The sequence below is a fragment of the Dermacentor silvarum genome, chromosome 11 (assembly GCF_013339745.2).
Source record: "Dermacentor silvarum isolate Dsil-2018 chromosome 11, BIME_Dsil_1.4, whole genome shotgun sequence".
Lineage (NCBI taxonomy): Eukaryota > Metazoa > Arthropoda > Arachnida > Ixodida > Ixodidae > Dermacentor > Dermacentor silvarum.
This window is the reverse complement of record NC_051164.1, coordinates 40,420,646-40,447,880: the sequence shown is the minus strand read 5'-3', so window position 1 is coordinate 40,447,880 and position 27,235 is coordinate 40,420,646. Positions and strand designations below refer to the sequence as shown.

Here is a 27,235-nt window from a genome sequence, read left to right as displayed (position 1 = left end):
TCTCCAGCCAAATCATCTTCATTCATAGTCGCAACATGCCCCACTGCTCGGCAACATCACGCCAGGCACTCGCGTTCGTGATAGAAAACTTCCGTTCTGTGGGCGAGAGAAGGCGGCTTGTGTATGTAATTACTTGCTGTGCTTTGTTCTGCTGTTGAACGAGAACAGCACCAATTCCATGGCCGCTGGCATCTGTGTTAATTTCAGTAGCAGCAGATGGGTCGTAGTGAGCCGAGCTGGCAGGTGGTGCTGGCAAAGTTCTTGATGAAGCAACACAAATAGGAACGTAGTCCAACAAAGCCTCTGACATGTGCTGTAGATGAAGGTACAGGAAAGTCTTGGACGGTGTGAATCTTGTCATGGTCGGGTTGAACTCCTGCAGCACTAACAAGGTGGCCGAGAACAGTAATCTCCAAAGTGGCGCATGGACGAGTTGAATTTCGGGCCAACATGTCGGAAAACAGCAAGAATGGCCGACAGACACGTAAGGTGACTCATAAATGTGGGTGAAAAAACTATTTCATCGTCTAAATAACATCGACAAGTGGACCATTTATAGCTGCGAAGAGTCCATCATTTGCTCAAATGTTTTCGGGGCATTACAAAGGCCAAAGAGCATAACCTTGAATCGATAAAGCCCATCCGGTGTTGCGAAAGCGGTCTTTTTGTAGTCCATGTCTTCTACGGAGATCTGCCAATACCCAGAGCAAAGGAAGGTCTATGGACGAGAAGTACTTGGCTCCATACAGGCAGTCCAAGGCCTCATCAATACGTGGCAGCGGGTAGATGTCTTGGGTCGTGATCTCATTCAGATGTCGGTCATCGAAGCAAAAGCGCCAGCTGCCATCCTTCATCTTAACAAGGACAACTGGGGACCCCCACAGACTAGACGAATGTTCAATGATGCCTTTAGTCAGCATTATGTCCACCTCATACTGGAGCACTTGTCTTTGTCTCCCTTTCTTGTGTCTCTTTTTTATTGCCCTAAGTTACTTGTTCAGTATGTGAAATGCGGTATGGACATCGGCATATGGGATTGGCGTCACCGGTATATATACGGTGAGTGACCACTGACGTTTGGCCTAAGGGATGGTCATTAAAATCAAAAAGTCGCGATAAGCCTCCAAGACGCGACGTATGTCAACAGCCTGCATAGGAAGAAGCTCAGGTGCAATCATCTTGCTAAGTTCGTCTGGTGCAGGATTAGATTGATCGAACTTGCCTGCGGATGACGGTAGAACTTCAGCGTCTAATACGGATATCTCGCAATCATTGATAGGCACAATATCGGCCAGCGACATGCCTCTCGGTATAACCTGCGCGAAGTAGTTAGTTTGGGAGAGGGAGTGTGGTCCAGTTGTCTGCAACATTGAGTAGGGTGTGCGGAAGGGCGACATTCCTTTCAAGCATTACGAGAGCGCTCGGACACACCACACAGACGCCGTCAGGAACAGGCGGAAAGGAGATCACAGTATCGTACTTGGTGGCTTGCGGTGGCAGGCGGATCTCATCGAGGTAACATAAGCATGGTTGTCTCTCTTGTGGAATGTCACAGCTCTGGGACAGTTGAAGCTCGGTCACACCAGATGCAAAGTCAAAGCGGGCGGAATGAAATAAGAATTCTAATCCTAGGATAATGTCGTGAGAGCATTGCTCCAAAATTGCAAACAAAACATGCTGACGCGAGCAGTGCACATTCCGAGTACAGACGTGAGCATCCTTGTCTAGAAAGTGGGAACGGCGGCTTCCGGGGCTCTCCGGAGCCAACCAGCGACGTAACGCTAGCTGCTGGGTCCGACGTCTAACGGTCATGGGCACGTTTTGGCCCAGCAACTACCGTTAGACGTCGCTGGCTGGCTCCGGAAGCCGCCATTCTCGCGTTCTAGACAAGGCTGCTTACGTCTGTACAGAGAGCGTTCCTCAATCGGCGATGCGCAAGGTTTGTGATACGGCAGAGGTGAGGACTTTGTTCATGCGGCGGCACAATTGGGCACTAATCAGATAGTTGTGCACTAGTGTCAGTCAACGTTGGAATATTTACGCTGTCGACTATAACGTCAATCAAGTTTTGTCTGGTCGATAAAGTGCGCAGAGGATTTTTTAGGTCGAGTCATCAGTGCAGCATCACCTTTGGGAGCTGCAGCAGTTGGTTTTCCATGGAACAGCGTCGGAGGTTCATTGGGGACAGCGGGTGACGAGCCTAAGGCGATATGGATGACAGCCAATGAGCTGGTGGCGACTGGGACTGGTGACGGCGGAATGTAGGGTGGAAACTGTGTGGGCTTAGTCTGGAATGGTAGTAACCATAGGTCGGTTGGGGAAGTGAGGAGGCGATATGGTTGCAGCAATGGCGGGCAATGCGACCAATTTGACAGCAGGCAAAGCAGATTGGTCGATCATCTGCAGTTTGCCACTCAGCTGGGCTTCGATAGCCTGGAGGGTACCGCTATCTAGGTGAAGGATAAGGTCCGTCACAAAGTTATGAAGCAGCAATAAAACAGACAGAATGAACTCTAAGATTTTGGAGTTCTTGGACTATTGCTTGAACAAGTGGTACTGTGGGTAAGCTGTTGGAATCACCGACGAATGGAAAAATGATGGCAGGTGACATTGCTTCACTTTCGCACCGAACAATTCATGTCACGTCTTCTGAAGTCGATGGTCGCTACATTCTGCTGGCCTTTCATGAGGAAGTCACAGCCGTATTCAGCAAGCCGGCGAATGATGTTGCAATGTGGCGGCTTTTTGCCTGCTCAAAGTGTTGGCATTCCTTAATAAGACCACCGGCTGTTGCACAACTCTTACACATTAAGAAGTTGAAAGCATCATCAGTGATGCCCTTGAAAACATGCCCGACCTTGTCCGACTCGCACATGTCACTGTCAGCCTTGCCTCAGTGGACCAGGCACGTCCTGGATGTAAGCGACATATGATCAGCCCCTGTAAGGCGAGTGCTTGTTTCGGTTTCAAAGAACATGCGCGCTCCTAGCAGGTTGCTGGACATCCCTATGTTAGTTCTTTTATTTCTCTTTTCGGTGAATTTTAAATTGGGCGAAGCGCAGGAAGGTGGTTGTCTTCGTGCGTCCGTCGAGCTTGCCTTGCTCACCCTTGCCACTCGCTCAGCGATATCACAAGTCGGATCGCGCTTGGTCACTTGCTTCGGTTGTCATGTCAAGTTATGAAGATGGGAAAGATAAGACAGAGAAGCTTGATCAGGCGTGCAAGGAATGAAGACACAGGAAACCAGGCCAAGAAAGCATTAGACGAAGATGGCTAAATTGCGGCATCGCATGTCTTGTGTGGCTGTGGGGTGTTGTAACATCGGGAACTGCATTTCTGCAAAGTTTTTCAGGTTTCCTAATGACAACAGGTAAGCACAAGTTTTTCACTCTATTTTCTGAGCAGATATTCATTTTGCATGAGTAAACCAGTTCTGTGCAAGCCTGAGCGGACTGACATAAGAGCAGTGTCGCTCAACTCGTTCGTCATGAAGGCAGCCCATCTGCTGCCGGGGAAATACTTGTAATGAAATGCTTGAGTGCGTGTTTTTTGGGCTATACATTTTGTTCACTCTTAGTTGACATGCACAGCCAAAGTTAAAAATAAAAGAAAATTAAGAAAGACGCAGCCGTGGTCGTTTTTTTGCATTGGTTTGGATCTTCTGGAATCTATGTTCGCTCATTATGTACAAATTTCCGTTGTGAATGAAAATTGCTTCTGTAGATTGACACTTTCGCACTGCGTGGAGGTCAGTCTTTTTCCAGTACGAAATGTGTGAATAAAATGAAAACTTTCGACTTTTACTTGTCTTGAGTTTTGGCTGACTGAGAAATCGGCCAGCTTTAGTTGATCCACTTCACAACACACGAACAAAATTAACAAATGATGGTGCCAGGAAGTTATTTTCTTTATGCTAGTGCCCCTGTATCTGTAAACTAGTTGAACCGTAGCCTTAAACTTGACCACAAGTTAGGAATTTCAAAGCGACTACTTTCACGAAACAATGAAATGTAACATTTTAACAGCGAATATTGGCAGTTAACAACGGTTTGCTGTATAAATATTTCTCATTATAATTGCTTGGCGCTGGTGTGTATGAGCGATGCCCCAGTGATTTAAAAAAATGAATAGAAACTTTCAAAGTAAATGTGGCAGACATACAGCGCTTCCTAAACACAGTACACTTCAGCGGGTTCTGCTCCACGATTTGGCCAATGTCATCGCGCGGCCAGCGGACCTGCAAGAGAGCATGAACACAGCCCGCTTGCATGCGAAGTGGGAAAGGAGGGCTTCCGCAGCAGACCTCCTCCTCCCAGCTCCGTGCCCTCTCCCTCTACTTTCAGACCTCATCAGTGACGTCATGAAGGCATTGTTTTGTTCGTGAAATATTTCCAGTAGGATGTCCGGCAACCGCCAGTGGTGGAAGCGGCGCTTCGCGTATCCGCATTGGATCGAGTGTCCCAAGGCAGCTATAGGGAGTTTCCGGCCCCTGGTATGGTGTTGTGAGCGTTTGTGCACGAGTCACTAGGTCTTTCTTTTTGACGATTTTCCACTCAAATGGACGGCCGGACAAGTCCTTCAGCTTCTATTTACATGTTTCCCAGTCCGTAAGCTCATCTTCGTGGTAATCAAGCCCCACCCTCGCCTTTCCTTGAAAGTAGAACATCAGGTTGGCCAACATTACGGCTGCATCCCATCTGTTGTGGGTACTCACGCACTCATACATGGCAATTCAATCTTCCTCGTCGATGTTATCATTGCCACAGAACATTCCTGGATCTTTCATATACGTCAGGACAACTGTTGGAGTTGTCACTGCTGGCACAGGCCCTGCCTCCTCCATTATGATGTTAATATCGGCTCATTGCCTCCTCTTGGTTTCGTTCCGACGACGAAGCCTGGCTTCTTTCAGTCTCTCTGATACTGAGGGGACGACCGCTGCGGAGCTGAATGATCTCGTGGGGCTACCTGCACTGCCACCAAAATTCCACTGTGCAGAATTAGTGAAGCATAAGTGCATCTACAAGGTATTTACGAACTGCAGCAATGCTGCGTACACAAGTTGGCTGCCCAAACCAGCCGCACACTCTGCTAGTTATCTTAGTTCATAGTCACACTATGCCCCACTGCTTCGTAACAACATAGTAAAGCCGGCGACGCGAAGACATAACCAAAACTAGGCACAGCCATAGCGCCGCGATCACAACATGCCTCGAGATAACTGTGAAGTACATTTCACTGCCAATGGGGACTCCGAAATGTTAATAAAGCTATCGTAAATACCAGCAACACTTGGTCAACATTTTTTGATAATTTTTGTTTCTTTGGTGTCTATTTCCATAATAAGTTCAGTTTCAAAATATGAAAGAGGGCTTTCAAACACATCGCAATTTTATTTCGCAAAAGGGCACGGTATTGCACTGATAAATTCATATCATGGAAAGAGAAAGTCTTCATCTTGTCTGTGTTATGCCGCGCTGTTTGCTTCTTTCATTAGTTTTCATTAACTATGGTCTCAGTACTTGTGTTGCACTGAAAGGGAAAGTTCTTCAACGAGCGTAGAAATTGAATAAGTAGTAAATACCGCTGAATTAGGTCTTTGTACCAGGTTGATAAAAAGTTGCCAGCCACTTATCCTTACGTGATTTGAATGCGAAAGCATGATGACTTCTGTAAGTTATTGCCTTACATTGTAATTGCTTTACCTTAAATCACCTTGCTCTAATTTGTACCAACCTTAATCAACCGTAATTCACCTTAATACACATCAATCCACCTTAATCCAAATTAGGGAATGGGCCACGTCGGTTTTTTGGGACGCAGTGGCTGTTTACCATGAGAGTTCAGTACGAGCCGCAGCAGGTCCAGCGTCAGGTAGTGACGTCATCACCTGGTCACGTGGGTTTTGGTACCATCGGATGTCAACACCAAACAGACGTCATATTTTTCTGTTCATGGGGAATATGAGGCTTTCGCCTTAATATATTAAGCTTGCCAGCTGAAGAGTCAATATGGCATGTGCATGTAGAGTAAGTCAAATGTATTGGACATAAAATCTTTTTTTATATATATATAGCTCAACATGCAAAGAACTGGAGCTTGCCACAAATAACGCTATTTTTTAGGGTCTAGACTTTGTGTAAACTCGGATATCTATTTGTGACATCTCTAAGCTTTTGGCTAGTATTCCGTTTCTTAGACAACAGTATTAAGGTTATGTACTATCGACCAAAAAAGTTTACGGACCAAGGGATCTGACAGAAAGTTGAATATCTCTGCAGCCTCAAAACGCAGCCTGGTGTTCCCATTTCCATCCTCTACTGGTATATGCGAACATTGTGATGTACGGTTTTACTGGCTACTTTTAAAGGCTGCTCAGTTTTTTAGCATTTTCTGAGATTCCGTGGTCCGTAAACTTTTTTGGTTGATGGTACAGATTGTCTTTATTCATCATCTGGCAATCTCAAATTGAGTCTTGCCCGGAACGGCCAAAAATGAAAACCGAGGAGGCTTCACGCCAGGATTGTCGACATCAAGTTGCACCCACTGACGAGTACTCGCAGTGTTTGCTTCAGAGGTGTTCTCATCACCGCCAGAAGAACTGCTCAATTCAGTGTCATCACTGTCCTCTTCACTTCCGGACACAAGATAAATATTACTATGCGAATGATCTTCGTTGGAAGAGGATGATGAAGATGAAAAGCTTTTTTTTTCTTTTCGGATTGGCGAGCCAGCTATGCATATGTCGCCGCCACCGAACGCCATGTTCTTTAAAAAAAGAAAACAAAAACAGCGCCTCTGCTGCTGGAGAAACCAAAATCGTCAAGTAAGTGCTTCCATCTGCTGGGCGACACCCGATCTAAGCCGTAGACGAGTGCTTCTCGTCCTGAACACTCAAAAGAACCTATGCTGGTAGGACGAGCTCTGCTCGTCTGAAACACTGAAGCTGTTAAGGGGATCGGTGTAAGCTTGGTCTTTGTAAGCTGGCTTTCCCACGTTGTGTGTTGCAGTGAAGCCTAGCCGTAGCAAAATTCAATGCGAACGGGGCCCGATAACGCTATCGCATTGCACTCTTAAAGGCGAAGCTTAAGCGTCCTCCCAATTTTTTTGAGGACGCCTTTTCCCAGCTCCTTGTGTCTGTGAAGGCACAAGAGATAAACTTATCAACTTAGTCACTGTAGTTGTTATGTACCTTGCTGCCTTTTAAGCAATTCTTTTCATTCCTTGTCTGCTGTTTTTTAACCGCTACCATGGGCTTCTCATTTATGATTTGCAGTGCTCTACAACACCAAATTTTGGAGTAGTGATAATCACACAAAGGAGTTGCTTATCTCGCATGAGCAATGGGGAAACTGTCTGAATAAAAGCATTGGACATACTGAGCCACGACTATACTTAACAATGAAACAACTTTGTAACCTTGTGTGACTGCTGATAGCGATACTTTAGTAGACTGCCTGCAAGACAAGCATAAAGTAACCTGTAACATATTTTTAATCTGAAATTAATACTCCCAGATGTGCACTGAATCCTACGGAAGCTAAACAAACATACCTTTTTGCTTGTCAGAGAACTCATTCTAACGCATCTTTTCTATTTCTTAAGAAAGTCTGCTCTATTCTGTTGGTGACGATGTTGGAAAGCAGCAATATCAGCTTCACTTTGCTTTTGTTCCACAAGAACCAATGCAGTTTCTTTCCTGTTTACGCTTCTTTGCTTCAGATTTTCTTTTTGCTCAATCTCACATCAATGCACGATTTCAGCATCTAAAATTCAGATTTGCTTTTTGATTGAGCCCACGTTAATGCACAATTCCCAAATCATAAATTTGCAAGACTTGAGGCTTGATTTTAAAACTGCATTGAACTGGATGACGTTTTGCTTGCTGCTCGAACGTTTACAATATTTGAACACCTCTGCCGCTGGGATACACAAATTCCAAAAGCTGTGCAAATCATTAGGCACCCATGTCTCTGCTTAGTGTGGGCCTAAATTTGTACAAACGTCCTCCATTTTTATGCCATTTTGTAGCAGTAGCTACGAGTCGCCATGAGCACTAGCCATGTAAAGACATGAAAAGCGCTCATCCCGTGTGTTCTTTTGTATGTGATCGTTTCCTTCGCTCTAAACGTATTGCAATCCACGAGTCAAATCAGCCCCAACCAGCATTCCTATTGTGACGTGGGGTACCTTCACGTTAAAAGAAGTTTGTACGTGGAACTGACATATTTTGTCCCAATTTGCTAATGTCTTTCTATGCTAATAGGCAAGCTGCTTATTCAGTGAACACCACAATAAAGCACATGAATTAAAGAATATTCTCCGACTAACACCGCAAGTAATGCAGAGGCAGACAGGCGGGTCATGAAGTTTTCCTACAGTAAAGTGTATGGCACAAGAACATTCAGATTTAAGAATAAAAAATGTTTCTTGGAACGTAAGTTCTACCCAAAATAAATGCTTATTTCTGTACATTCAGCAGCCGTATGGGGCATACAGCTCATCATCTTTCATTTTCTTGATTTATATTAATTTGCTTTAACTGGTAATTTTAAATATCAGGCTACATGTGAGTGACTGTGACATTTTGTGATCTATTATGTTGAGGTTCAACTAATTCAACACATGCACAGGCAATGACTGTATCAGCTGAACTTACCATTTTGAAGACAGCACAGTCATTTGCATGCCTCCCGATGCTTCTCTCAGAAACGTGAACATACCTCCCGGGCAAGGATTGACGAAACAGCAACAGTATTTCAGAAGCATTCTTTATTTCGATCATAAAGGCAAAACAGTTGTGAGAAAAACGCGCGCTCTAAGCATGCCGAAAATAAATTAACAAGGCGGTATGCTGTGTACAGTGAAATCTCGATATAACTTCAGGGAACCGCGGTAAATGGTTCGTTATTCTGAAACGTCGTTATAGTGAATGCTCCGAAAATTCCATTCCACCCATTAATCGTCGCATGTTTCGATAAACGTCTCTATTGGCTGCGCCATCAGTTACGTTGTTCTCTTCAACCCATCAGTTCATATTAAGTTATCACCATATGAGCTATTCTGTTATGATCGGCTTGGAACTCTGCATCTCAGTTGTGGGAAACCAAACCCGCGCACGTTCCCGTGTCGGGGCAATTATCTTCATCCCCAAGAGGCGGTTATGATCTTCCTGGAAACTGTACCTCTCAAATGTGGGAAACAAGCCCGAGCGCCTTTCCCGTGACGAGATAATCCCCTTCATCCCCGAGAAAGCGTCACACCTCTACGACCTGAGCAGACGAAAAAGGCGAGCTACCAAATGAGAAGACCCGAGGGGGAGGAGGTCGTCAACTTGACCACCCGACAGAGGACTGACACTTCCACAAGTTCCCCGAAGGAGACATCGGCTACCACAAGGGGTTATTTAAGGCCGTCCTGGCCCCCGTGTTAAGCAGAACCGCTCGAGACTCGGATAGAGTCAAAACCATGTACCAATGAAGTGAATACAATCTTTTCTATTTTTCATCATCACGATGCCCGCCTTCATCGTCGTCTCCTGATTCTTGCGGTGACGACCCACCTCACCCGGTCGAGATTATATCAGCTGGTTGGCAGAAATGGGATACTCCACCCTTCGTCCTGGCTTCAGCAGAATGGTGAGCGCTTGACTTTCTTTGAGAATTTGCCAGGTTTTAGCTTCTGTGTTTTCTAAAACGGCGAATTAGTTTCTGTACGTGCAGGCTCCTGTTGAAAGCTTCCTCGCGTCACAGCAGAGTAAGAAAGTCCTCGTTCGGGGATTGGCCATGGATTTGGGCAAACGGAGAAAGCCAGAGTTATTACTTTGTGAGGAGCTGGGAATTGAGGTCGGGAAAAGTCAGAGAAAGCCACAGCTTATTGAGGCGATTGAGAAGTGCGGGGCTCTTGAGGACGAAATTTCAGAAGCATAGGAAGAGATAGAGAAACGAGCTGAGAAAGCTGAGCAAAACGCTGCAGAAGAGAGGGAAAGGCAGAGAGCTGAGAAAGCTGAACAAAACGCTGCAGAGGAGAGGGAAAGGCAAAGAGCTGAGAAAGCTGAACGAAGTGCTGCAGAAGAAAGGCAGAGAGCTGATCAAAAGGAAGCTGCAGAAAGAAATTTAGGAACGCGAGGAACAGAGAGCTCACGAACTAAAGCTAAAGGAACTAGACGTGCAGCGGGATCTGGCCAGGCAATCGGCAAATAACCTCTCGATACATGAAAGACGTTCAGGTGAAACAGGAGTGAAAATGAGGGATCTCATGCCGTCGTACAAAGTGAACGATGACATGGGTTTGTTTCTCGTTACTTTTGGACGAACCTGCGAGAGAAACGAGTTGGCACTAGAGAGTTGGCCGCAACAGATTCTGGCCGTTCTTCCTGGCGAAGCAACCGAAATAATTGCAAGGCTAACGAAGGACGAGTCAGGGGATTATCAGAAAGTAAAAGCTGCGTTGCTAAGGAAATATCGGCTCTCAGCGGAGGCTTTCCGCCGCCGTTTTCGGGAGGCAGTTAGGACACCGGGCGAGTCTTTTCAAGATTTCAGTTATAAACTGAAAGTCAATTTAATTGACTGGCTAAAAGGGGAAGACGCGTTCGGTTGTCACGACAAGGTTGTTGATCTAATTTGCATGGAGCAGTTCTATGGGTCCTTGAGCGAAGAGATGCGCCTGTGGATTCAAGGTAGGTCGGGCGAAAAGGACTTGGAACGTGCTGCAGTGCTAGCAGATGAATTCGCCGCACGTCGCGAATCCGAGAAAACGCGCGTCAGGCCGTTGACTAAATTCGGCATAGAGGAAAACAAGCGCTCCTTTCACAAAGAGAAAGCTGGAAGTGGGACCAAAGACGTGCCGACCGATAATTTGGGCCAGAATAACAGCGCAGCGAAAGACGAAAGAAAAACAGAAAAGGCGTTTGAGGCTAGAAAGCCGGTCGTCTGTTTCCGTTGCCAGGAGCCTGGACACCTTGCGATCGGCTGTCGGAAGCCTAGGATTGTTTTTTCTTTCGTGAATGACGACGGCAACTTGGAGCTCTTAGAGCCCTACATTCGCGACCTCGCAGTGAACGGAACGCCATGTAGGGTACTTAGGGACTCGGCTGCGACAATGGGCATCGATGTGCAACCCTGCGTATGTGCAACCATAGCCTCCTCGATGGTGCAACCTGAGGATTTCACCGGGGAACATGCGTGGATCCGGCAGGTAGTTGAGGAGGATAGTGTGTGTTTGCCCATAGCCAGCGTAAAGATCGAGGGGCGGGGGCCATGCGGAATATTGCTGACTGAAGCCGCAGTATCGCAAAATCTGTCCAAGCAATACCCCTACTTATTTTCAAATCGCTCGGAGACGCTGTTAAAGAAGGGCCTGAGTTTTGGCGACCATACGGTCCAAGCTCTCCCGCGTCCCCAGGCTCAGAAGATCGCGGCGGAGATAAGGCACGGCAACGATGAAACGGAAAGGCCTCATGACATAGGCACACAGAAAGCACAGCACATAGCTAGTGAAAGCGGGGGAAAAGCTTGACGCTAGGCGAGGACGCATCCGGGTCAGTGGGCATACCGCAGCAAGGGCTAGCTGAGGTATTAGAAACTAATTTGGCGCTGCCGCATTCGAAAGGATCTTTAGACCTTCAGTTGCAGACTAGGACATACATCACACCAACAACACTAAGCAGGATCAATCCTGACTTTCCTACTGCATGCCCACACTGCGGCCACGAATACAACTTCGAACACATGCTCTGGCTGTGCCCTGCCAACGCGGGCACGGACTTTCCTGACCAGTCCTCCTGGGACTCAGCGCTCAGAAGTACAGAGTTCATCGCTCAGCTCAAGGCTGTCCAGAGGGCCCGGGCCGTCGCCGAAGGACTATGTCTACCGGCCCCGACCTGGGTGGAGCCACCGGATCGATTTGCGGGGCCTCCGGCCCCGCTTTAATTCCTTGTCCTCAGGACCTCAATAAAGTTCGTACTCACTCACTAGACCTTCTGAAGGTTGTTAAAGAAGGAAGTGCGGCAGAAGAAGAGAACGATTACGTTACGGGAGTAGAAACAGTCGCTATTCCGGAGGACGTTCCTTGCGGAGACAAGGCTTGTTTTAGCAACCCCAAAAAAGTCAAGGAGGCGCTGAAAAACTCCCTTGTACCTCCGCATTTGAGCGACGTTTCGGAATCGTCCAAAGGAGAGGAGACATGACATGGCGGCCAAACAGGGCAGGAACCGGGCGATCGGGGATTGTAGAGGCACATTCGGTGACCGCCTGGCGAGGCAAAAAATTTTCAGACGGCGCAACCGAGCGAAGTATTTAGAGCAGCGCAAATTCGAGAAAGACGTCACACCGCAGCCCGTAAGAAAAGGGTACAGGCCATCATGCGGAACTTCAAAAGGCTCATTATGGTGGTTGAGAAAACGGAGACGACGCCAAAGGCGGATGACAACAGAACAGGGCGCGTCTCCGCGAGTAGGACTGCGGCTGAAAGGGTCAACCTGGCTGAGGTACGCGTGCACACGCAGGGCCAGTCAGACAGTCAATGAGAGGGAATGCGCCGCGAGAGCGAGGACAAAGGAAGAATGGCGATTCTCCTCGCGTTTACGGCCTCCCTCTCCGAGACGAGAAAGTAAGCTGCGGCCACACGAATTGACAGGTGACGGGAGGGGGCAGTGTATGTCTGGCGCCCTTTATTGCCCATGGCGAGGCCCAATGACTTTCAGATTGCGACCTAGTCGAGTGCGCATTAAGAGGTAGTAATTGTCGAATTGGGCGCCTCCATAAGGTTCTCGTTTGTAAATTTGTAAATAGAGCACGTTGCATTTTTTTTTCTTTTGTTAGTTATTAAGACCTTATTTCTTTTAATTTCAAAGGTTCCGCGTTAATCTCGGTGTTTCGTTGTATTGATTGTTATGAGAGCCAGTGACGCTAATAAAACTGCGAAGCAAGTTTTGCGACGGTGGTGGCTCGCGGACGCGCTGATTTTGTAGATAGGCATTAACATTGGAGGTTTGTAGAAATAAACCATTTTGGATAATTCAATGCTTACAGGGTAGGTGCATTTAGCGGTTAAATCATTGTGGAAGTTTGATTTGCTCAAGCGAGATCGGAGAAGCAGTTTTCTTTCACGGTGTTGCGAGCAGATAGAGTATCCTGGCTTTTTGTTTTCTGGCTTTAACTGCCACTTTATGAATCAGCTTAATTAGGAGTTGAAGCAGTCATCAGGGCGCAGTACATTTGGCATTAGAAGCACTGGTACTGGCAGGTAGCACTGACCCAACGAGTAACTAAATCGCTGCGCAGCATTTATCCGTTTGATCATTTTCAATGCGCTCTCAGTCTCTCAATAAACGCGGCTTTCCCGGGCAAGAGAAACAAAAACGTTAGGTATTGGGTTGGTTGAAATATGCATTGAAGTCTAGTTTTTTCCTTTTGTTAATTTTCGGGAATCTCGAACGAGGGCTGCAGGTATAATTCTGATAAGGTTTTATGTGAAGAATGCGTGAACCTGGCAGTTCTCATGGTTAGTTGGGTGCTCTCTGTTTGCTGTGCCTTCGGCTTGGCGTGGTCTATTTCCAGAAGGTGTCACCTGGCCTGCCTTGGAACGAACGGCGAAACGAAGCAGAGGCACGGGGTCTGCCGGTCCTCTTCGAGGTGCTTGGATGCTGCAACCCCTTCGAGACCTCCTGTGGCGGCGGACGGGCTGTTATGATCGGCTTGGAACTCTGCATCTCAGTTGTGGGAAACCAAACCCGCGCACGTTCCCGTGTCGGGGCAATTATCTTCATCCCCAAGAGGCGGTTATAATCTTCCTGGAAACTGTACCTCTCAAATGTGGGAAACAAGCCCGAGCGCCTTTCTCGTGACGAGATAATCCCCTTCATCCCCGAGAAAGCGTCACACCTCTATACGACCTGAGCAGACGAAAAAGGCGAGCTACCAAATGAGAAGACCCGAGGGGGAGGAGGTCGTCAACTTGACCGTACCCGACAGAGGACTGACACTTCCACAAGTTCCCCGAAGGAGACATCGGCTACCACAAGGGGTTACTTAAGGCCGTCCTGGCCGCCGTGTTAAGCAGAACCGCTCGAGACTCGGATAGAGTCAAAACCATGTACCAATGAAGTGAATACAATAATCTTTTCTATTTTTCATCATCACGATGCCCGCCTTCATCGTCGTCTCCTGATTCTTGCGGTGACGACCCACCTCACCCGGTCAAGATTATATCAATCCACGAAGACGTCGTTGTTGGCTTTCGGTCCGCGCTGTTGCTATTTGGCTTCCGGCCCCACGCATCACCGAAGCACCGTGTAATAAGATTGACGCGCTCAAAACAGACGCTGACGCCGAGAAAACTACCGACAAAGAGGAAGCTCCATGTAGCCTCCAGATCGGAATGTTTCTTCTTGTTTGTTTGTTTTTCACATTCGTTGCCGTGGACACCGCAACTGTCTCACTCCAGGCAAAGTTTGACCACGTGGCAACCCCGCGAGTACGGAGGTTTCAATTCGCCGCGCGCGTACGTAGCTAGTACGGCCCCAGAAAGAGGCGCGCGTGAAGGGCAAAACAAGGAACAGACGGGCCTCCGTTGCTAGGCGGCACTTGTCTGGGCGGAGCATGCGCTCGCAAAACCGAAGCCTCAAGGGGGGGCAGCAGCGTGGGAGCCCCGAGCTCGGTCCTGCGCGGGACAATCGCCACTTCGGTACTTTCTCATAAAGAACGGCTCGCCTGACTGTTCAACTGACACGCTGCTACCTTGCCTCGGAAGGAAACAGCGCGAGTCGCAAGCGCAAGTATTTTGTGGTGATGCCCGACCCGATGCGCGGGATCTCGCCTCGCTGGTCCCGCTGCGCTGTCGGAATATTCGGGCACACTGCGTCGCTGTAGAGCGCAAGGGTGCCGTCCTGAACAAGGGACGGACCCATTGCAACGCGCGCCGGCGTGTCATATCTGCATGCACGTGTCGCGCGCGCACAGATGGCTCCAGGGTGGGCTAGTGCGGAAAAGGCGTGCGCGAAAGAACCTGTGTGCGCGCGCGGGCGACATCCGTTTCCCTTGTGACATGTCGCCGTCACCGATTCGAGTGATAGTGGGCCTCTTCGATTATCAGTCCCTGGCAGTCCCGGACTGCTTGGGACATAGAGTTTCTCACTTTTATAGTGTGAAACTCTATGGCTTGGGACATGCTGTGCCGCATTCGATTTTGCTCGGACAGCTTCCGAAGTTCCGCCCACTAGTCCGAGTGTTGTCAGAAGCGCGTTCGTTTTTTCACGGAACGGAAGTTCCGACTTCCCGCAGACTGTTGGAGCTGTCGGCAGATGTTTGCTCGGACAAGCGCAAGTAGCTAGCAGACGACGGCTGTCTTAAAAAGATGCGCGGTGTTTGACTCCATCATAGAGTTAATATACTGACTCAGTTATATTAACTCTATGGACGCCATGTTGTGAAAGAAGTCGTGTGCTTCTGCGTACTTTGCGCGCTCCAGACGGCAACTACTGTGCATTGAGTTATCGCTTCTGTTACATCGATGCTTTGTGTGCCATCATGCAAGTTTTTCGCGAGCCATCTAATTGCTGTATTTTTAGTCTTCGTGTTCTTTAATGGAGAAGCACAGTGATCAGGCGCACATGCTTGCTTTTCTTAATGTGTTTTGCGAAATCTGTCAAGTTCATTGCTATATACGCAGTAAGCAGGTAAATTTTGCTTTTCAGGTAAGTGGAACTAGCGTGTGAGGAATCGTATATTGCATGTGCCTATTTCACGCCGGACCCGCCATGGTTGCTCAGTGGCTATGGTGTTGGGCTGCTGAGCACGAGGTCGCGGGATCGAATTCCGGCCACGGCGGCCGCATTTCGATGGGGGCGAAATGCGAAAACACCCGTGTACTTAGATTTAGGTGCACGTTAAAGAACCCCAGGTGGTCCAAATTTCTGGAGTCCTCCACTACGGCGTGCCTCATAATCAGATCGTGGTTTTGGCACGTAAAACCCCATAATTTAATTTTAATTAATTTCACGCCGGTAGCTGGGGTGGTATTGAAAGCGAGCTCCACCACTGGAAAAGCTGGCGCCACCGTCGGCGTGACGTGTTATGAGGGATCACGTGGACACAGCGGCCGTGTCGTCTGCTTCGGAAGCGTCGAAGCGAGCTGAAAACGAAAGTTTAGTTCCATCTGCACTACGGTTCTGATTAAGTTGGGATGTTTTCCCGTTTCGGGTGTCTGCATGACAACACTTGAAAGCACTATAACAGGTAATGGCTGCCTTTGAACGCGTCCGACATGGTAGGCTATTGCTCGGTACCATAGTGCCGGACGCGTACGCAACGGAGCGCGGTGTCAGCCTTCACACGTACCCGCATGCCAAGAAGCGGCGTGTAGCTTGGATCGCGAAACTTAGAACCGGCAAGCAGCCATCGGCTACAACTCGGGTGTGTAGCAAAAACTTCCGCGAGGGAGATTTCTGCTACGGCGTTGGGGCTGCATGTTCGGTGAGTAGCAGAAAGCGCGCACTGAGACGCCCGCCTGCGCGCGCTGTCATGAAGCTTTGATATATGAACTTCTTGATGCTAGATACTGGCAAGTTCACCAGACTTCCTTGCTGAGAATGCCGATAAACATACAGTGCGACGCAACTTGATAAATAACGATATTGAAACGTCTTTTCTTTGGTGCATAAGCCCCTGTTATATAGTCGGGTACAACCTAAGAAGGCGGGAGAGGTCCCGCCCAGATGACCGAAGCGCAGCAGCCGATTGCCTCCGCGACTAAATAAATAGTCCCGCTGACGCGACTCGGCGCAGCTCGAAGCACGGGCCATAGCCTCCTATATTTTTATACATAGAGGCTATGCACGGGCTGCCATGTTCTCCGTCGGCGGGGTCACCGGCCGTCCGGCACATGCCGTCAGTCTATAGGGCACGCCTATATATATGGAGGCTCGTATGCATCCGCCTTTGAGAAGCAAATGCCGCTGTCTTCTAAAGTTGTTCATTTCTTCTTGCGCTAAGTACAGTAGGACGCCACAGGGACGAAACGGACACTGGATATGAAGCGGACACGAAGTGACACATGGGAGCGCAATATCCAGTGTCCGTTTCGTCCCTGTGGCGTCCTACTGTACTCAGCGCAAGAAAAAATGAATGCACACCAACTAGCCTAAATCATAGCTCTTCTAAAGTTGTACCCGACTATATATAGCTGTTTCGCCAGGCTGGTAGGGGGCATTAAGGAGAGGAGGATGTGGGGATTGAGGGATGCGCCGGCGCCATTGCGCGGGCTTCACCTGTGTGCGTCCCCCGCCTTTCCCCGCCCGCTCCCAACAGGTTTCAGCGGTGGCGCTCTACTCCACACGGAAATACACCAAATCAGGGGGTACAGGGTGACATGGGATGGACGTCATTCGAGGGCAGGGAAGCCAGCAGCAAGATAGAATTTGAGGAGCGATTGAGAGGAATGGCAGAAAAGCGGTGGGAAAGGAGAGTTTTCAGTTATTTGTACATGAGGAATGTTGATACAAAATGGAGGAAGCTGACCAGAAAACTGTCAATCAAATATTTGGACTGCAGGAGGGGTGCAAACCAGGAAACAGCGGTTAAGAAAAAGGTTAAGGAAACAGAGAGGGGCCTGTGGAAAACAGGGATTCAGACGAAATCAGCACTGGGAACATACCGAACTTTCAAGCAAGAAATTGCCAAAGAAAATATTGTTACGGGGAAAAGGAATAAGAAATGTATTTACAGTGTATTTACAAGACTGGCAGCGGCTGACAAGATCATAGTAAGCACGCGAAGTCCCGAGCTTCGTCTTCTTCAAGTGCTCTCAAAACGTCTTCTTCATCGCTCTGTCACATGACCCCAGGCGGCTGAAGCACCGACCCGGTGCTGGTTAGGAGGCGTTGGAGTGATACGGCTTAAGACGCGCGACGTGGACTACGTCGGAACGAGGCTGAGCCACGGTGGGGTCGCGCACGAGTGTAGAATGTCATTAACAACTTTCGAAAGAAAGTAGCGGCCTCGGTCGGTAAGGAGCTGTCGAGGGGCACCGTGGTGAAGGATGACGTTTTCTAGTATAAAATCGGCGACATCGGTTGCACAGCTTGTCGGAAGAGCCCGTGTGATTGCGTATCGGGTGGCGTAATCTGTTACTACAGCAATCCACTTATTTCCCGAAACAGACGTAGGAAAAGGGCCTAAAAGATCAACGCCTACACGAAAGAATGGTTCTGAAGGCACGTCAAGTGGTTGAAGGCGGCCAGCAGGGAGCGTGGTCGGCTTTTTTCGTCGTTGACAAAGGTCACACGCAGCGACATAACGGCAGACGTCACGGTAAAGACCAGGCCAAAAAAAGCGCCGACGAACGCGGTCGTAAGACCGTGACACGCCAAGGTGACCGGCAGTCGGCACATCATGAAGCTGGGCGAGAACAGTCCGGCGCAGATGCGAAGGGACAACTAAGAGTCGGTCAGGGCCGTCAGGGCGCATGTTACAGCGGTACAAGACGCCATCGTGGAGTTCAAACATTCGAAGGGAAGGGTCGGGCGTCGTTGAAGTCAGCCGTTGATTAAGGTCTTTTAAGAAGTCGTCCCGGCGTTGTTCCGCTCCGATATCGTCAAAAGCACTCAAAGAGAGAACGGTGACAGGAATGCCGGCCATAGAAACGTCAGGTGGGTCGACAGGATGGCGCGACAAGCAGTCCGCATCTTGGTGTAACCGGCCTGTCTTGTATACAACTGAGTAGTTGTATTCTTGAAGGCGCAGAGCCCATCGGCTAAGGCGCCCAGAAGGATCTTTCAGAGATGAAAGCCAACACAGAGCATGGTGGTCAGTAATGACTGTGAATTGCCGGCCGTACAAATAGGGGCGGAATTTTCCCACTGCCCAAACGAGAGCCAGACACTCGCGCTCAGTGATGGAATATTTGCGCTCAGCAGGGGAAAGAAGGCGGCTGGCGTAAGCAATAACACGGTCTTGTCCTTGTTGTTTCTGGGCCAGGATAGCTCCAATACCATGGCCGCTGGCATCGGTACGGACTTCTGTTGGAGCTGACGCGTCAAAATGAGCGAGAATGGGAGGGGAAGTAAGCAGCCGGATCAGCTCAGTGAAAGCACGAGCTTGCTCACAGCCCCAAATGAAGGCAGCGTCTTTCTTGAGGAGCTGAGTAAGAGGGCGTGCAACGTCCGCAAAATTGCGGACAAACCGACGAAAGTAGGAGCAGAGGCCCAAGAAGCTGCGAACGTCCTTGGCGCACGTGGGCACGGGAAAGTCTTTCACTGCCCGGATTTTATCTTGATCAGGACGGACGCCCGAAGAATCGACGAGATGTCCGAGCACAGAAATTTCACGACGACCGAAGTGGCATTTGGACGAATTGAGTTGTAGCCCCGCCCGACGAAAAACAGATAGGACCGTCGATAGGCGTTCGAGGTGCGTCGCAAAAGTGGGAGAAAAAACGATCACATCGTCCAAGTAACAGAGGCAGATGGACCACTTGAAACCGTGTAGGAGGGCGTCCATCATGCTTTCAAATGTGGCTGGGGCATTACATAACCCGAAAGGCATGACTTTGAACTGATAGAGGCCGTCGGGAGTAATAAAAGCCGTTTTCTCACGGTCCATGTCATCGACGGCAATTTGCCAGTACCCGGAGCGAAGGTCTATGGACGAAAAATATTGTGCTCCATGGAGGCAATCAAGGGCATCGTCAATGCGTGGTAGCGGATAGACGTCCTTCTTGGTTACCTTGTTTAGGTGCCGATAATCTACGCAAAATCGCCAACTGTTGTCCTTTTTCTTAACTAGGACAACAGGGGATGCCCATGGGCTACAAGAAGGTTCAATGATGTTACAAGAAAGCATCTTATCAACTTCGTGTTGGATGATGCCTCGCTCGGTAGCAGAGACGCGGTAGGGTCGCCGATGGATTGGGCTCGCATCCCCGGTGTTAATGCGATGTTTCACAACAGATGTTTGTCCGAGAGGACGGTCTCCAAGGTCGAATAAGTCCCAGTACGAGGCAAGGAGGCAACGTAGTTCATTGGCACACTGGGGCGGAAGGTCGGGCGCGATCATTTTCATTAGGGCATTCAAGTCTGAAGGGGCAGGAGGCACAGCAAGAGTTGCACACGAGGAGTCGTCAGCATTTAAACCCGAAATCTGGTAGTCTTCGGCCGGCGTGATTTGCGCAAGTGATATGCCGCGCGGGAGAACTTGTGCACTAAGTCCAAAGTTCACTAGCGGAAGACAGGACGTGTTGTCCGTAATGGTAATGACGGTGTGAGGAAATGCGACGTTATGCGAGAGCAGGACATCCGGATTAGGAGATACGATGTAGTCACCGTCTGGAATGGGCGGAACGGGTGAAACACCTATGTAGGTAACGGCAAGGTGAGGGAGGCGAATATGCTCTGTGGAACATAGCCGGATCGGAGCACTATCGGGGGGATCAATAGCAACAGGTAGAGCGAGTTGCACAACACCAGCAGAACAGTCTATCAAGGCGGAATGGGCTGAGAGAAAGTCAAGTCCCAGGATTAGGTCGTGAGGGCAGTGTTCGAGGACATAGAATAAAACAGAAGTATGATGATCGGCGACACTCACACGAGCTGGACACATGCCAATAACGGCCGGCGTTCCCCCGTCGGCGACTCGGAGCACAGGCGACGGGGCAGGAGTGAGGACGTTCTTGAGACGATGGCGAAGCTGAGCACCCATGACAGATACGTGCGCGCCAGTGTCTATCAGAGCCGTAACAGGTACACCATCCACGTTCACTTTGATGAGGTTCCGATTTGTAGGCAGGGTCAGAAGAGGATTTTGGCGTCGGGGCGGTATAGCAGCATCACCTCTAGGTGCTGCACCTGTTAGTTTTCCGAAAGCGGGCGCCGGAAGGAGCTGGGCGACGGTGACCGACGCGATGGGGGCGAGCGGGAGGAGCGGCGATGTGGCGAAGGAGAGCGGCTAGAGCGGGCGGGCCGAGAGGAGTCGCCAGGAGTTACTGGTTGCATGCGCGGTGGGAAGCGAGAAGCAGCATGAGGCGGGCGGTCGGATGGCAGATAGGGCCAAGGGGTCGAATTCCACGAAGAGCGGCAGTGACGTGAAATGTGACCGATACGGCCACAAATGAAGCATATTGGCCTGTCGTCGGGAGTGCGCCATTCAGTCGGGTTGCGATACCGCGGAGGGGCATTCATGTTGCGAGGGCGCATGGCAGAGGCGGACGAAGCGTAGTCAGGCCGATTAACGGAGCAGACATTCGTCAAGCCAACGTTGGCCAATTCCTGGCGTACGACGGTCTGGATCAGGGAAACGGTGGACTGGCAATTGTTGGAGCCAAGGGTTGGGGTTTGGATAGGAGATGCGGCCTCGATTTCACGCCGGATGATGTGGACGATGTCATCAGAGCGATTGGGTGTGGGCAGACTGCGGAGGTCTTCGCAGGTGGACGTAGCAGCCGTGTTGGGGAGGCGGGGAAACGGGTGGGCAATGCGGCGGCTCTTGGCTTCTTCAAACCGCCTGCATTCGGTAATGATGGCTTGTACAGTAGAAGAATTCTTAAAGACGAGGAGGTGAAAGGCGTCATCTGCTATGCCCTTAATGACATGTCCGACCTTATCAGCTTCCGACATTCTCGGATCCACTTTGCGGCACAGAGCGAGCACGTCCTGGATGTATGTGAGGTAGGACTCAGTGCACGTCTGGACACGCGAAGCGAGGTCTTTTTGAGCGGCGCGCTGACGTCCAACAGGCTTGCCAAACAAATCCGTGAGCTTCTGTTTACAAATGTCCCAGGTGGTAAGTTCCTCTTCGTGGGTCTGAAACCAGACGAGTGCCGTTTCCGCGAGATAGAAGATCAAATTAGCCAGCATGGCGGTCTGGTTCCAATGGTTGCTCTTGCTCACCCGCTCATATACTTGAAGCCAGTCTTCAACATCCGTGTTGTCAGTGCCGGAAAAGGTGCCGGGGTCGCGCGGTTGTGCCAGAATGACGGTTGGCGTGGGGGCCGACGAGCCCGAAGCATCCTCGCCTTGAGCTGGCATGGTAGATGCAGCCAAGGAGCGCCCGCTGCGTAAATCCGTCTTGAACTTGAGCCCGCAAACTCCACCAAAAATGTTACGGGGAAAAGGAATAAGAAATGTATTTACAGTGTATTTACAAGACTGGCAGCGGCTGACAAGATCATAGTAAGCACGCGAAGTCCCGAGCTTCGTCTTCTTCAAGTGCTCTCAAAACGTCTTCTTCATCGCTCTGTCACAATATCTACGATAATTCTAGGGGAAGCTCTTTGTTGTTTGAAGCCAGGACGGAAGTATTGCGGACTAAGATGTACCGAGTCAAGTACCAAGGTATAGACACGTTGTGCTGTGCGTGTGGAGAAGAAGAGGAAACGGCCGAACACCTCATACTTTTCTGTAAAGGGCTTAACCCTACAGTGCAAAGCAACGTGGCTGATTTTTTCAAAGCATTGGGGTTTAGGGACAGTGAAGGCAAAATAGACTTTAAGCGGGTAGAAATAACCAAACAGAGGTTATCTGATTGGTGGATAAAATCAAGGCAGGGGTGAAATTTCACCCACCACAAAGTACAAAATATGTTAATAGTCATGGCTAGGTGGCGTATGCCACCGCCCGATTTAAAGGGTTCAGCCTCATTCATCCATCCATCCATCCTTGCGGTGAGGGCGGGGCTAGAGCACTGCACGGGCTCGGGCTTACCCGAAAGCCCGGGCCCGGCCCGGCCCGTGGGCCGGGCCGGGCCGGGTAGAGCAGTTTTTTCACGGGCTCGGGCCGGGCTCGGGCACGGCGTGTGCTTTTTGACCCGGGCCCGGGCCGGGCTCGGGCTTTCTGTAAGTTATTCTCGGGCTTCTCAACTCTGAAAAACATGTATTTTTCGGTCTCGGGCCGGGTTCGGGCCGGTTTCGAGCCGGGCTCGAGCCGGGCTCGGGCCGGGCTCAGGCCGGGCTCGGGCTTCAGGTAAAGGGGTGGCGGGCCGGGCCGGGCGGGTAACGTAGATTATTTCCGGGCCCGGGCCGGGCCCGGGTCTCGCCATAAAAGTTTTGATCGGGCTCGGGCGGGCCGCCCAATGTAAAAACGGGCCCGGGCCCGGGCCGCAAAAATCGGCCCGTGCAGTGCTCTAGGCGGGGCGCTGACGTCAGCTCGGCTGCGACAGGTTACTCCGACGTTCACGACGCACGCGCGCGCCGGCGTTCGTTTCGTCGCGTCACGTCGGCGATGCCACGCCAGGCGCAAGTCTAACGGGTGCGACTGTTTTCACACCAAATCCGTGCAGGGGCGGGGCCTCGCCTCGATGACGTATCATCACTTTCTTTTTTTTTTCCTTCTTCTCTGTTTGGTATATATTTTTTCTCTGTTAAGTATATCCTCAGGTAGCACACAAAGCCTTCAAAACGTCGTATTAATGGATTCAACGTCTAAAACAGATTTTTGACCGAAATCGACGCTTTAAAAACGTCGCAGGCACGACAGCTTAAAAACGAGGGGTGAATACGTCTTGAAAACGTTTTCATAAGACTAGCCGTATCTGTTCAATTACCTAGCGTACACGGTTTTCGACGGCGCCGTTTTTGGCGGGAGAATTCGTCATTTATCAAACCTTACGCAAGGTGGCGATACCGTCGTCACATCGGTCACATGACCACGGTGTACATGTCCAAGCTTGTGGCCGCGGCGGCCGGCTCCCGCGTGAAACCGGCATGCGCATAGTTCCGTAATTTATTTGTTTATTTATTCAAAATACCCCCCAAAGGCCCTCACTATGAGGGTATTACAAAAAAAAAAAAGATCGAGGGAGGCTGTGCCAATTGTCAGTTTTTTTTTTTTTTTTTTTTACACGATGTGAAGCCACGGAAAAGTGCCTCATTTAACAGCTTTAAAATCGTACTACCTTCCGTGACGGAGCTTGTAGGCGAATTTTAACCACTCACAGTTGCATTCAGGTCTCCGGTCCAGTTCGGCAATAGCGGCTGTAACAATTTGCTTAGAAACACCTTACATAGTTCCTCGGTGTGGCCGTCGGTGAAGTGAAGCGAACATACCAATTAAAAACGTGTCCCTCGATCGGCTCCCAAATGCTTCCTTTGCCACTTGTCCCTGTAGCGAAATGTATTTCAGCCATGCTTCACGGCGTTCTACGTCGCGCGGAAACTCAGGGTACCGGATTAATTGTTCTTTTCTTGTGTTAGTAGCACACAGCGGCAGGCAACAGTTGCGCGGGATAGTGACACATGCAACACGACAAAGACCTCGACACTATGTGTGCGAACAAAAGGCGTGCGAGCAAGACGCGAAATCTCTCCCGCGGAGACTTCCCGACGGAAGAGCAGTCCCGCAGCGGTAGCGCCACCCCTAAAAAAGCGGCGGCAAATGTCAACTTTCGCTTCACAGCTCCGCCCATACTTCGCCGCGCGACGTGGCAGGCCGCACCTCGTGCGTTTCATCGAGCGGCCGTTGGCATAACCTTGGTCTTTGTGAGCTGGCTTTCCCATGTTGTGTGTTGCAGTGAAGCCTACTCAGAAAAATGCAATGCGAACGGGGCCGGATAACGCTATCGCATTCCACTCGTAAAGGCGAAGCTTAAGCGTCCTCCAATTTTTTTCAGGACACCTTTTCCCAGCGGCTTGTGTCTATGAGGGCACAATAGATAAACTTTTCAACTGAGTCAGTGTAATCATTTTGTACACCCTGCTGCACTTTAGGCAACTCTTTTCATTCCTTGTCTGCTGTTTTTTACTACTCCCGTGGGCTTCTCATTTATAATTTGCAGTGCTCTACAACAGCAAATTTTGGAGTAGTGACAATCACACAAATGAGTTGCTTATCTGGCATGAGCAATGGGGAAACTAACTGAATAAAAGCATTGGACATAATGAGCCACTACTATACTTAACAATGAAACAACTTTGTAACCTTGTGTGACTGCTGATAGCGATACTTTAGTAGACTGCCTGCAAGACAAGCATAAAGGAACCTGTAACATATTTTTAATCTGAAATTAATACTCCCAGACGTGCACTGAATCCTAGGGAAGCTAAACAAAGGTACCGTTTTGCTTGTCAAGGAACTCATTCTAACGCATGTTTTCTATTTCTTAACAAAGTCTGCTGTATTCTCTTGGTGACGATGTTGGAAAGCAGCAATATCAGCTTCACTTTGCTTTCGGTTTCGTTCCACAAGAAACAAAGCAGTTTCTTTCCGCTTTATGCTTCTTTGCTTAAGATTTTCTTTTTGCTTAATCCCACATCAATGCACGATTTCGAAATCCTCAATTCAGATTTGCTTTTTGATCAAATTTAACCCATATATCAATACACAATTACCAAGTCCCAATTTGCAGAACTTCATGCTTGATTTTAAAACTGGGTCGAACGGAATGATGTTCTGTTTGCTACTCGAACGTTTACAATATTAAACACCCCCGCTTCTGGGATACGCAAATTCCTATAACTGTGCAAATCATTAGGCACCCATGTCTCTCCTTTGTGTGGGCCTTTGTTTTGAACGTCCTTGTCCATTTTTATGCCATTTTGTTATGCCATTTTGTAGCAGTAGCTACGAGTCGCTATGAGCACTACCCATGTAAAGACACATGAATAGCGCTCATCCCATGTGTGCTTTTGTGTGTGGTCGTTTGCTTCGCTCTAAACCTATTGCAAACTACGATTCAAATCAGCATTCCTATTGTGATGCGAGGTACCTTCACAATAAAAGTAGTTTATACGTGGAACTAACATATTTTCTTCCAATTTGCTGATGTCTTTCATTGCTAATAGCCAAGCTGCTTATTCACTCACTTTGCTGCATTATGAATGGTGCTGCTGACACGCGGCAGACTGCATTTAGGCATCACTCAGATCTCAGTACCTAAACTCTAAGAAGGAAAGCAAAAATGGCTGCCAGCTAAAATATATATTCGTAGTTGCATATATAGTGTTAGCAGGCCGTACTGACAGTGGTGCAAAGGCTAGATCTTCTCAGTTTCACCTGCATTCATAACATTTTCTCACACACCTCTGCAGACTTCCTGCAAACGTTGCTGCAGAAACCACCACCGGGCTTAGACATGTCCTTGACTCCCATTGAGAAGCTTCGCCACCAGTGCCTCCAGCGGGGCGCGCACGGCATCAAGGCGTTTGCACGGTAAGTCCAAGCTGTCTTGTTGGACATGCTGTCTCGGCATGCCTAATGATCTGTATCAGCTCTGAAATCGGTGACTGGGCAACACCTTGTCACACCCTTCTGATAAAGGATTAACCCTGCCCTACTGTGGCTGCTTCCTCAAGCTCGCAACTTTACACGACTCCACTGGCATTCGCGTGGGGCTAAATGAGACCTGCAGGATTAGAGGGAAGCTGGAAAATGTTTCTGGATCAAACCTAAGTAACACTTTGGAGAAGTAAGGTGCACTGTAAAATACATTGCTTCCTCAAAAATTTTTTCGCAACTGACAGCTGCCTTTGTGGCACTCCGTGCCAGTCGTTTTCGCTTTCTCTTCGTGCCTCGAAACCCCTCATTGCTTGTGCAAGGCACTTGCCTTTTTTACTGAAGGTAAACAAGTGCAGCACAGCACTTGGGGGCCCCTCACTGCAGTGCTCCCGGCATTTTTAAACTGGCAATGAGGTGAAGCGTGTTAAGTGATACTGGCATCCGTTTACTCTCTACAAAGTGTAGCTGCTGCAAGTTGCACAGATGTCATTTAAGAATGGCTCAAACATGCGTATAATAATATTTCGATGAGCACCATGAGTAGGAAACGGTTGACCTGCAATGTTGAACCCGTGAGTTCTCGGCTGTTAAGTCAGTGGCCAGAGTCTATCAGCTGAAAATGCTTCATCCCCACACTCAAGGCATAGTCCTGAGCCATCTGGTAACTACATTTAAGTTAGTGGTTACTTCAGCTGTCACAGCAATAGCTGCACCTCTTAAAATGTTCATCAAACAAAGTAAGCATATCATGCATTTCAGAACTTAATTACAACTTTTGTAGAATTTCGGTCAACGCATGTGTTGTGTCCCGAATGGTATCCACAGTAGAGATAGGCAGGTGAAATAAGGATTTAACTCAAGTCTTATTACTTCTCGCCCACTGATATATTGTGCACTACCATGCGTTTTACTGAAAGTGTACCCAAGAGTCCTGATTTTAGAGGCTATCGCATTCCGGTGCTGAATATGCGCTAATTGGTTTGTATCCCACTTGCACCAGCTACATACTAATGGATGTGGAAGCAAGAATGCTTT

At 49.1% G+C, this 27,235-nt stretch overlaps 2 protein-coding genes and 1 long non-coding RNA gene across 11 annotated transcripts in view; 2 read left to right on the top strand and 1 right to left on the bottom strand.

Moving 5' to 3' along the window:
* LOC119433320 (calcyphosin-like protein) overlaps positions 1–27,235 on the top strand; it is a 152,476-nt gene that overhangs the window by 32,685 nt on the left and 92,556 nt on the right. The gene's annotated exons all lie outside the window — the stretch shown is intronic.
* Positions 1–27,235, top strand: part of LOC119433324 (calcyphosin-like protein) — a 96,854-nt gene that overhangs the window by 1,416 nt on the left and 68,203 nt on the right. The window contains exon 2 of the mRNA XM_037700477.2: positions 26,014–26,134. Within this exon, the coding sequence (XP_037556405.1) occupies positions 26,058–26,134 (77 nt within the window). The 5' untranslated portion in view covers positions 26,014–26,057. The remainder of the gene's footprint in view (positions 1–26,013; positions 26,135–27,235) is intronic.
* LOC125941537 (uncharacterized) lies at positions 8,755–16,792 on the bottom strand. Its single transcript, XR_007464432.1, has 2 exons — positions 14,190–16,792; positions 8,755–9,562 (listed from the first exon to the last, which is right to left on the bottom strand). It is a non-coding gene; the product is annotated as an uncharacterized LOC125941537 (long non-coding RNA).